Below are 12,181 nucleotides of genomic sequence, written 5' to 3'. Positions count from 1 at the left end.
ATGGGGATATTGAGAAGTATCAGCTGCGATATGCCCAACACAGTGGCAGGAGTAGTAGCGTTTGGGCATAAATTTAAACTGTTCAGCAGGCAGATTTTCATAGCCAACTCTGATTGAGTCGCTAAGATACTGATCTAGATAATTTCTACTATCAAAGTAAATCTTGAAGACTTTCGCGTGTTCATAACTGCCGATTTCAGCCACTTTAGTGGCAGTAGGAACAAGCCTCTTGATGCTCTGTCATACTACGTGGGACACGCTTGAGAACTGCAATGAAGAGTCGCTCTTTTAGTTTTGCAGTTACGTCGGGAGCATTTGATTTCACGTTCTCATTGACGGTTCTTGCGGGCGATTTAGAGCTTGCTATCACCTTCCAGTCATCCTTGGTTTTACGAAGTTCATTTATCTTATCAGAGTTCGGGCAAACACTATCGACAAAACGCTTGCGAACGTCTGGGTTATCGAGTGTTTTTGGGAGATTGAGGACAACTGCATACGAGGGTTTAGGACCTACTTTTGCAATGTCCTTAGTGCCCAGTGTTGATGTAGACGAACTTGGCTTACCGAATGAGGAAACAAAACTCTTGAACTCGAGACAGAGTTCATTTTCCTTCCTCGTCAGCGTTACGCTTGCTTCACCCGGAACAACGGGAACCGCATCTGGCTGGAAAAAGACAAATTTTGGCAGTCGCACCGATTTCTTATCACTATAATTAAGCGCTTTAAGGATGTCTGTAAGAGTGTCTAAAACCTTCTGTCTGTCAAATTAAGTCTGTCTGTCTTAATATGCAAATTAAGTTTAAAACAAAGAAAACTATTTTGCTATTGAAGTATAAATGAAAATCCAAAACGAACAGAAATTAGATAAAGAATCAATTCAAACAAATATACAATAGATACTAATATAAATGCATAAATAAATTTTAAAACGAGTGAAATTTAAATTGAATATGCAAATCAAGCTTGAAACGAACAAAATCACTACAAACGAGAGTTTGGGTATCGCTTCTTTCTCTCACTGTAAAAGTCTAGAACCTACTGCGTCACTGGCGCTTTACCGAAAACGAATTATATCACAAAATATTTTATTTTGTACTTATTACAATACTGAAAATAAACATAAGAATTACAGTAAAATTAAATTTTGAATTAATGAGTGTTCAGCAATTAATATCATTATATATCAAATATTCAATTAAATTTTATTAGTTCTTTCCCAGACTCTTCAGGACAAATATAGCTTCATTAGAGTTTGGATACTGCCCCCATCCGTAAATGTAAAAGTCTAAAGCCTACTACGCCATTGCTGCTACACTGAAAACGATTTTAAACAAACAATCATAGCAGAAAAAATACATACAGTAATTAATAATAAGGGTGGATAAATAAATCTCATAGCAAAGATTTCTGCTGCAGGACGAGAAAAAAAAGATTAAAACGAAGAAAAATATTTTGCTACTTATGCAAACATGAAACCCAAAACGAATAAAAACTAGATACAGTGTCTAAGCAAATAAACATACAATATATACTAATATAAATGAATAAATAAATTTTAAAACGAGTGAAGCTTCAATTGAAGCTTCAACAAATCAAGCTTGAAACGAACAAAATCACTACAAACAAGAGTTTGAGTATCGCCTCCTTCTCTCACTGTAGAAGTCTAAAACCTACTGGGCCAATGGCGCTTTACTGAAAACGAATTATATTACAAATATTTTCTTTTGTACTTACTATTGGAAATAAACGTTACAATTACAATAACATTTTTAACTGATGAGCTTTCAGCAATTAAAATCATTATACATCAAATATTCAGTTTAATTTATTAGTTGCTTCTAAGATTGTTCAAGAAGAATAGTTTCATTACAAAGAAGAGTTTGGCTACTGCCTCCTTCCTTAACTGTAATTAAAAACCTAAAGCCTACTGCGTCATTGGTGCTTCACTGAAAACGAATTATATTACAAATATTTTCTTCTCCAGTTCTTACAGCATTGAAAATGAAAATAAAATTACAGTGAAATAAATTCTTGAACTGATGGATCTTTCAACAATTAATATCATTATATATCAAATGTTCAATTTGATTTTGTTTATACTTTCCAAGACTATTCAAGAGACATGTAGTTTTCAGTAAAGCGCCAATGACGCAGTAGGTTTTAGACTATACAGTGAGAGAATTCGTTTTCAGTAAAGCACCATTGACGCTGTAGGCTTTAGAATTTTACAGTAAGAGAAGGAGGCGATACACAAACTCTTGTTTGTAGTAATTTTGTTCGTTTCAAGCTTGATTTGTATACTCAATTGAAGCTTCACTCGTTTTAAAATTTATTTATGCATTTATATTAGTATATGTTGTATATTTGTTTGCATTGATTGTTTATTTAATTTCTGTTCCTTTTTGGTATCATTTATACTTCAATAGCGAAATATTTTTTTTCGTTTTAGGCTTTATTTGCATATTCAATTTAAGCATTACTCACTTTAAGATTTATTCATTCATCTATATTATTACTTATTGTATGTTTTTTTTCTGCTATGATTGTTTGTTTTAAATCGTTTTCAGTGAAGCACCAATGGCGTAGTAGGCTTTAGACTTTTACATTTACGGATGGGGGCAGTATCCAAACTCTTGTTTGTAATGAAGCTATATTTGTCTTGAAGAGTCTGGGAAAGAAGTAATAAAATTTAATTGAATATTTGATATATAATGCTATTAATTGCTGAAAGTTCATTAGTTCAAAATTTAATTTTACTGTAATTCTTATGTTTATTTTCAGTATTGTAATAAGTAAAGCGCCATTGACGATTTCTAAGAAATATTTTCCAAATTCAACTAATTTATTTAAAATTAAACTAACTCAATTTTATTTGCAAGGTTCAAACGAATCAGACATTTTTGCAGTTCAGGATAAAATACGAACGTTCATGAAAAAACTTATGCTTTGGAAAAAGTTGCATTGATAATGGCAAGTATGATTGTTTTGAAACAATTGAAACTTTTATTATCGATTAATCATAATAAAAAACTTTCCGAATTAGAAATTTTTCAAAGAAAAGTAAAGGCCATAATAAAACTCAAGATCAGCAGAAATATAAACATGTAATAATTCAAACTCACCATGACTATTGAGGCGCGTCGTTTCTTACTTACAGTTCGTTACCAAGAACTGCGTCACTGAACAATAGTTTTAATCGTTAACAGTTATCAAAATCGTGGGTCTCAGTTGCTGATGACTCTCCTTGCCTGTTTGTCGAAGGTATGAAAGTCCCCCTCTTTATTACTAGCTCATATCTGCATGTGTAAGGCCGGATTTTTGGCTAACTTTACATTAAAACTGAGTAAAGAATTAAATTGGAAATATCAAACTCGATACGATTAAAAGTAGCTATAGTTGATGCTGAAACTGTAATGAAGAAATATCGGAAACAAATACATCCATCCTATGGAAATAACTTTGTACAAAAAACTTGCAGGTGTAGTTATGTAAGTAATAAAAAATTATTTTAAGTCATGTTTCTTATTTTAACAGTCTTTCATTCATATTGGGAACACTTTTTTTTCATTTCAATTAGAACAAATAAGTTCCACCACTCGCCAGTACGAAATTTGAGCATTATGAATATTAATGGTTGCGACCGAGAGCTACTCAATGTCCGCTTGTGACCCATTGGTGGGTCGCGACTCATAGTTTGAGAACCACTGCTCTAGAGGATCTTTACCCTTTTTTTATATGAAAGCATTCTACCGACAAATATATCTTGTTAGTAGGCGCGCGGGCCCTATTATGCTTTGGACGCTTGTTCGCCTGCTATTCCAGGCGACTTAACAGTCATGTGTCAATTCTAAAACTTGATCAACCTGCCTGAGACCCTAGGCGGACATGCCTCTGCAAAAGCTATCACACAAGTATTTGTCCAATAAGAGAGTTACAGTTACTCCCGCCATTTACCCGTGCCGTTCACCCAAGCACTTGGAAAACTATAGGCCTCCCCGTTCGCCTGCAAGTCCTCTGGATTTGTAGGTTATGTCTCAACCCTAAAACATGGTAGCCCGCCTGAGACTATAAGTGGGCGAGTCTAATAGGCCTAGGTGACTTATTTGCCTGTGAGTCCAGGTAAATTCAGTCCCCCATTTAACATACAACTCCAGAGGGCATTGTCCGTCACGAGTGAACCTAAAAATGTTGATCATCCCCATTGCAATTCCAGTAGGCTTTCCCAGTAGGTAAAGCTCATGTAATGAGAACAATCTCAATTGCCCAATTGTCTTCTAAGTCCTGATGACGTAGTCAATATAAATATTTGAAAACCTTCCATTTGGGGTCTCCAATTGCTTTCAAAAGGCTCATACAAACTCATAGAATATTTGAATTATCCTTACTCCATGGCTATCAACCTTAGTTCTACCCTAGAATGGATGGATGAGAGACTATCTGTAAACAAGTGAAGTGACATCATTTTTATGTTTTTCTTTCGGAAGTAAAGAGTGCATTTTTTTTATACCTTGAGAACATCCTGTTTTTGGGTCGGTTTTGTGTTTTCAGCAAAGCCATAGTTTTTACAATTTGACAGGTACTGGAAAATATCACGAGTGTATTACTATATATTTTTAAATGTAGAGACAGGTGATATCGGTACTCCTGTATTAAACGCACTCTTTTGTATACTGCAATGGAAACCAGTGACGAAAAAACTGGTTTTGACGGGTTAATTTAAGACACCGCTATAGGGTAATACAATGTATAGCGTGTTTTTCATTGCGTATACGATATTTAAACTGATGTTTTTTGGGGGTTAGGGGGGGGAGGAGGTAGCTAGGTTAGGTTACGTAATAATATATATTATGCTTTACACCCCCCCCCCCCTAATGTGCAAATATATAGCCCAAATTTGTTTCTAAACTATTATATATTCATCCTATTTTATTTTAGTTCATTAGCATTAACCAAACTAGCAATATATAAAAGAGTTCGTTTAATACAGGAGTACCGTGATATTTATTAAATTTATCTTTACTTCCATAAGAAAAACCTTATTTAAGGATTTTCAACCATGGCACCCTTATTATGCCTTCCTGCCTTCCCACCTTAGAAGGTGCCACGATACAAAAATGGAGTTATTAGAACAAACCAATGGTGTCAATGTCAATTTGTGTGTATGTGGGGCATATGTCCCCTAGGTTTTTTGTCATCCTGATTTTGAAAAATACCTTATTTGGGGTATTTTCATTGAAAAATGCTTTATTTAGGGTATAAGGTACTTATGTATTAGCTGGTACCCATCCGAGAAGTCAAGTTCGGTTATTGCTAATGAAATAAAACAAAATATGATGAAATATAATAGTTTAGAAACAAATTTGGCCTATATATTTGCACATTAGGGGGGGGGGGAGTAAACCCTATCATATATTAAATACGTAACGTAATCTAACTTAACCTAGGTATCTCCCCCCCCTAAACCCCAAAAAACAATAGTTTAAATATTGCAAACATAATGACAAACCACGATTTGCGATCCATTTCTCTATTGGCATATACCCGTTTGACTAGTTTCCTTTAGTACAATATATCGCGTGGTTACCAGTTAATACATAATTACCGGGTATAATTTTAGGCTGGTAACATATATGAGCTTATTGAATCCACATTTCTCCTTTCTGTTTGCAATCTGGGTCAATATCTACCAAATCATATTATTGAGTTAGGACTAAAGTGAATACACCATTCGATGCCTTTTTTTATGCTGATTACGAATATAATAAGCATTTCTATCGGAAATGAATTTCAGCCCCCCCCCCTCTATCTGCCAATTCAGGGTTAGGTTAGGTTAGGTATAGCATATATAGGGGGGGGGGCTGAAATTCATCACCAATAGATATGCTTATTATATTTGTAATCAGCATGAAAAAATGCATCAAGTGGTGTATTCACTTTAGTCCTATATCAATAATATGATTTCGTAGATATTGACCGCAATCTGATTTCTCTGTTTTATCAAAATATTATTTTTCATGTTTTCAAGTGTCCATTGATATAAAAAAAATCGTAGAAGCTGGAATAGGTTACATCCAAAAAGAGTCTAAATTAGCATTAAAAAACCGTCTGACATGAGTAAGTAAATGAAAAAGCATAAGATTAAAATAATCTGACACCTTACGATAGCGCTGTGGTTAGAGACTTGCTCCCCGAACGGAGATGAGATGGTTCAATCCCGCCTGTCGTAAGGAAATTTTCATGCACACTTGATTACACTTAATTTTTTGAATTTTCACTGAAAATACCTTTATTTGTGTTTCCAAAAAGAGAAGGGAAAAAAGAGAAAAAATTATTCATTAGATTTATTGTGTCCTTCTCTTTTTTCATAAATTGGTGCTATTGTTTAAAACACTGTTCTTTGCTGGATTTAATAATCTAGTGTGCTAAAACGAGATTTTGTCTGCCCAGATCCCTGTCCGGACCCATCACCTGTTTCCTAATGACTATTAATGGTCATATTTTGGTCAAAATCACAAAGATTATAATCATCTTTTCGTCATTATGGTCATATTTGGGATTTTATATGGGATATATCATCATATATTAGATTTGTGATTGTTTTTATTGAATGTTTTATGTTGTTTTTTGGTTGAAATTAAATATAAAAAAGAGTTTTTTTCTGCTAAAAGTAAGGAGCAACGCTAAAACTTAAAAACGAACAGAAATTATTATTTATATGAGGGAGTTTGCTCCCTCGTCAATACCTCGCTCTTTACGCTAAAGTTCAAAATTTGTTCCAATTCTATAAGAATGACCCCTAAATCACAAAGGCCGTTTAATTAGAATAAAAAACTCTTTTGAAAGTATTAAAAAAAAACTTTAGCGTAAAGAGCGAGGTATTGACTAGGGGGTGAACCCCCTGATATACGTAATAATTTCTGTTCGTTTTAAGTTTTAGTGTTGCTCCTTACTTTCAGTAGAATAAACTGTTTTTTTATATTTAATTTGAACCAAAAAACAACATAAAACATTCAATGAAAACAATCGCAAATCTAATTATATAATGATACATTCCACATAAAATTACGTTACCTTTTCATTTCACTTATTCCTAGCTGTAGAGACTTAGTCTTCTTAACATTATTTCTCAAACCTACTCTTCCACCGTGAACTCGTAAGACATCTAAAAGTTGATTCATTTTGCTCACACTCTCATCTAGGACGCTTAAATTATCAGCATAATCTAAGCCCAGGAAAGTTTTCTTCCCTGTTTGATTCCGTGTTCTCCCTTGCCTTTTCTGTGCTCCATAGGACTAAGTCCATCAACTTGATCCAAATAAAGGGAGACAGAACACAACCCTGTTAACACCTGATTTAATACAAAAACAGCTGCTAACCTCATTTCTCGTCTTAACCCCAGTAATGTTATTCTCGTACATGTCACTAATCACTTCATTGTATTCGTCTGGTATACCATACAAGGATAAGGCCTTTGCTATAGCTCTTCTATCAACAGATACCGACCGAAAATATAACGGCTAGAAAATATACCGACAGCAATTCAGTGGGTAACTTCTCTCTCTCTCTCTCTCTCTCTCTCTCTCTCTCTCGCTCTCTGTTCCTTTCTACTTCGTTTTTCTTTTTTCCCCTATCTCCTAACTCTTTTTCTTTGTATCTCTTCCTTGTAAGTGTTTTCGTCTCTCCACATTCATTGTATTATGGTATACAAAATTTCATTCTTTATAGAATACTGGTTCAGATAGTGTCCAGTTTTGAGTTCGTCAAAATAGACCAAGACAACCTCAATAATTGGAAAGAAAAATTCCAACTTCATGTGGACTCGGATTATGTCAAAATATTATTGGAATATTGTCGTGATTTGCTCTTATTACCCTATGGGTAAGTTTTTTATTTTACTTTTTAGAAGTATTTGTCATGGATCAGAAGTATAACAGCCGTCCAGAATCAAAACACAAATTGTAGGTACACTTCCACAAACAGCAGCCGCTGTCTATTTAACGTACCTACTGCATAAATAATACGTCCCCTGTGTCGGCAACGTTTTCAATCAAAGCGGGTAGCATCATAACAGAGAAATCCCAAAGCTACCAATTTAGTCAAACGATATTTTCTTTGAGCTGATTCGTAACGTTTTCCTTGCAGTTACGCTAGAATATTCTCAAAGAATACCCTTTCCTGAACTTAAAGAAAAATTCTGCTCCGCTTAGTCAAACAAAATAAAATTCACACTTTGTAATAATACAAGTTTTATTAAATCTGAATATCTTTATCTCCAGCACGAAACGGAAAAAATTAAACGGTTTTTCTAAGATGTCTAGGAAAGTAGGTGTCGCCGTTTAGTTTTCATTTGTTAGTTCGGATCTCTTATCCTAGCCGTACAAGCTATGTTAAGATCGCGTAGTCAATTCCTACTAGTCTGGCTGCATAACTAAAAAAGTTTTATAATGGATAATATAGGCCGATTCTTTTAGACACCACAGCACCTTCAGCTACACTGTTTATTCCCAAATGATAGAGAAATCGAATTTTAAATAATGTTAGCTCTTCTTTTCATGCTTCCTGACTGGGGCTGTGACTTAAAACAGAGTTATGCTCTTTAAGTGTGTTTCCTGTCAGAATTAAAGAGGAAATAGGTTGAAGCATTTTCTAATTCAGCTAGTCGGCTCAATCATTTTTTTAGCAGATGTGTCATAAGTCCAAGACCGTATCCAGGGGTGGGGGAGGGGGTTTGAACCCCCCTCGAAATGTTTGTCCGACTCGTAAAAAACGTAACAAAAATGAATATAAACAAATTGTTGATGCGTTTTTAAAAGATTTGTTTTTAACCCCCCCCCCGAAAAAATTATTTTGTCAACCCCACCCCCCCCCCCCCCCACCCAAAAAAAATCCTGGTTACGGCCCTTGAACAGTAATACGCTTTCCCTGCACCCGTTGCATTTCTAATCGAGATTAGTGCCACACTATTCCATTCAAATGCCAACCCAGAAGGAATCTGATTTTCATTGGGGGGGGGGGGGTAGAGAAAAAATTTAAACTAATGCTGCGCTCTTTTATGTTCATATGAACAAAATTGTTTCTTTGAATTTTAAGTCTACTCAATAGTCTAAAAGTAGGATTTTTGCTGATTTTTTTTTAACAGGAACAGAAACTTTGATTTTAAATATAAATTATTAACTGGATAAAATATAAGCTCTTAAAACATGAACTCAGAAAATTACTGTAAAAAATATTATGCTCCCCCCCCCCCTTGCCCATTATTAATTTAAAGGCTTGTACACGTCAGCTATTCAAAATTAAAACGAATTCCCAGCAATAACCAAGTCTTCAACAAGAATTAAATTTAAGTATTTGGACAGTTTGAAGTCAGAAAACAATTCCTTTTACATATGACCACTAAAAAATTACAGAAGAATAGCGAGGTATCTGGAAATTTTGTTAACTAAAAGACAAAATAAAAAATCCAGTATAAAGTAAATGTAATGTTTCCTTTAAGTGTTTTTTTCGAAGTGTTAAGTGTGTTTTTTTCAATGGCCAATTTTCCAAGTATTAAGTACTATTATTAGGTTAATGTAGTTTTTTATTTAAGTGTTTATGATGATCGCTGATCAAAGTTTATGTTATTTGTGCCTTTCATTTATGTTATTTTGCTGTATTCATGGCCGTATATTTGGCTTTAAAATACACTTCTCTATCTATCTATCTAATGTGCAGAATAATTGTACCAAACACATTTTGCATGCAGACCCGTTATACTTTGAAAATTGTTAGACAATCGTTGAAAATCCTAGAAAATTTAAAACTCGCATAGAAAACTATGATGAATATCGTATTTAGGAAAATGATAAATGGAAAAAAGTCATCAATTCATTATGGAAGATAATAATTGAGGCTCAAAACTATATAATAATATTGCTCAAAACAAGTTTTTGCAGAGAATGCGTTTTCAATTTGAGCAGTCAACCCACTTCTTTAAAACAGTGGGCCTTAGAGCTACTGCCTTCCCTCCCTCCTCACTTCCTCAAGAAAAATTTTCACCTTATTTCCAAACATTTGCACAAATTAGCCACTTTACGTGACAAATTTGAGTTCCATGCGTCGTCATATTGATTATGTATAGTAACTAGATGTTATTTCTGTACACTTAAATGTAAGATATAGATCCTTTATATAAGTGTAATGTATTTACTTACAAATAATATTTAAAAAATATATTTGTTGTCTCAATAAAGTTACTAGACTGAGGAACAGTACATATCTTACTATTCTTTGAAAAGTCGTTGCCACATAGGATTCAAAGGTTCTCTTTCGGCATTTCTAAGATATTTGACAGCCTTACACACATGATCTTCATTGGTAAACTTTCTCAACATGGTGTGCGTGGGGGAGCGTTGTCTTGGTTCTCTTCATACTTCACTGACAGACCTATCGCCACGGAAGATACAGACAAACAAGTTCCCATTGAATACAGAGTACCCCAAGGTTCTATTCTTAGGCCAACCCTCTTTCTCATCTATGTGAACGACCTCTACCGACTTTTTAACACCCCAATTACCAATGTTTGCTGTGGATTGTGTTACAAATTTTACTCTCGGACTACGCCGGCGTTTACCTCTGATAGTCGAGAAGAATTGGTAGCATTTGTAGGTGACACTACTCTAGGTGCTGCGGCTCCGGATAAGTCATCCCTTATTCTAAAGCTGCCAGCAATGACTAAGAAGATACTCAATTGGTTTGACATAAATCAACTAGTTTTAAATGTAAACAAGTCGTACCTTCTTGTTTTTTCTCGTACAGGTGTGATGTACCCCACAATTACTCAGCTTCGTAAACCAACAGGCTCCAAAGTTGCCCCCCCCCCCGGATCGATCCGTATGATTCCTGGGGATTCTTTTGGATTAAAATCTATCGTTTAAGTGGCATGTTCAAGTAATAAGAGTGAAAATCTCCCATGGACTTGGAATCATCCGAAAATTAAAGCGTTTATTTCCTTTTTCTATCCTCCGTCTTTCATATTTTCTCTTATTTCCCCTTATATATGTTACTGTTCGTCTGTGTAGATGTCTACATTTCCTTCTGTTTTTGCTCCTGTTCACCATCTTCATCACAAAGCGGCAAGAGTTCTCTAGTCGACTACACACACACCTCTTGATCTCCTTAAGTTTAAAGATATTTATTCCATTTTGTTTCCCAAATAATGGGCTATTGAGCCCTCTGTGATATTTTTTTTGCTATTGTTATTTTATGGAAATTAATGGAACTTGAACTTGATTAAATTGGATTTTACTTTAAGTTGATTTTTGTAAATATTTTGATGATGTGGCGGGACATTCTCTCTTCTATATCATTGGTAGATCATTTTGGTTGATTAAATAAAAAAAAAGTTTTTTCTAAAATTAATAAACTGTGAGTAAGAAGCGACGCGGCTCAATAGTAGCCGAAACTCTAAAAAACGGAATTTTGATATCAATAGATTATCAAAAGAATTGGCTTATAATGCTGATTCCAAATACATAAGATTCATTAAGTTTAGTTTTGCCCATCAAAGGCCTGAGAAAGTTTGCCTGTAGTGCCCTTTTTAAAGTAGTGCCCTTTTTAAGTCACCAAAAAGATTGGAGGGCATCTAGCACCCCTCCCACACCCCTTTATTCACCAAAGTCGGTCGATTAAAATTTTGAGACAACCATATTGTTCAGCATAGTTGAAAGGTCCAATATCTATGTCTTTGGAGATACATGACCCCCCAAAGCCCCTGGGAAAGGTGTTTAAGCTATGAAACTTACCCATTAATTACGTAGGCTATAGTAGTTGTTATTAATAATAATAATTTGTTTTTAACCCACATTATATACAAAAACGATAATTGTGGAGTATAAAGAAAAAAGTAGATAATACACTTCATAGAAGAGTACATAAAACTTAAAAACTACACAAGAACAGAGTAACCAAAGAAAAGAAATAAGTTCAAGATACAAAAAAAAAAAAAAAAAAAAAAAAAAAAAGACAGACCAAGACTTAATACAGGGGACCAGGACTTAATGGAGCATCATTTAATAATTTTTAGACCTTCATATTTGACATGTTTGAATATTATCTGTTCCTGAATATGACGAATTTAAATTACTATTGCGAAAAAAATAAATAAAAAAATTAATAAAGTAAAATAAAAAAATACGAAACAAAC

The 12,181-nt window shown here is 34.3% G+C and overlaps 1 protein-coding gene across 1 annotated transcript in view; it reads left to right on the top strand.

The window, feature by feature from the left end:
* The window catches only part of LOC148939501 (proteasome adapter and scaffold protein ECM29), a 157,742-nt gene that overhangs the window by 28,464 nt on the left and 117,097 nt on the right, over window positions 1–12,181 (top strand). Inside the window, exons 5-6 of the mRNA XM_089106894.1 lie at window positions 7,726–7,878; window positions 10,493–10,757. Of these exons, the coding sequence (XP_088963020.1) occupies window positions 7,726–7,878; window positions 10,493–10,757 (418 nt within the window). The remainder of the gene's footprint in view (window positions 1–7,725; window positions 7,879–10,492; window positions 10,758–12,181) is intronic.

The sequence above is a fragment of the Artemia sp. Qi Xiang Cuo genome, chromosome 21, assembly GCF_049724085.1.
Source record: "Artemia sp. Qi Xiang Cuo chromosome 21, ASM4972408v1, whole genome shotgun sequence".
NCBI lineage: Eukaryota > Metazoa > Arthropoda > Branchiopoda > Anostraca > Artemiidae > Artemia > Artemia sp. Qi Xiang Cuo.
Note: the sequence above shows the minus strand (reverse complement) of the source record. Positions and strands in the feature narration are given on the sequence as shown.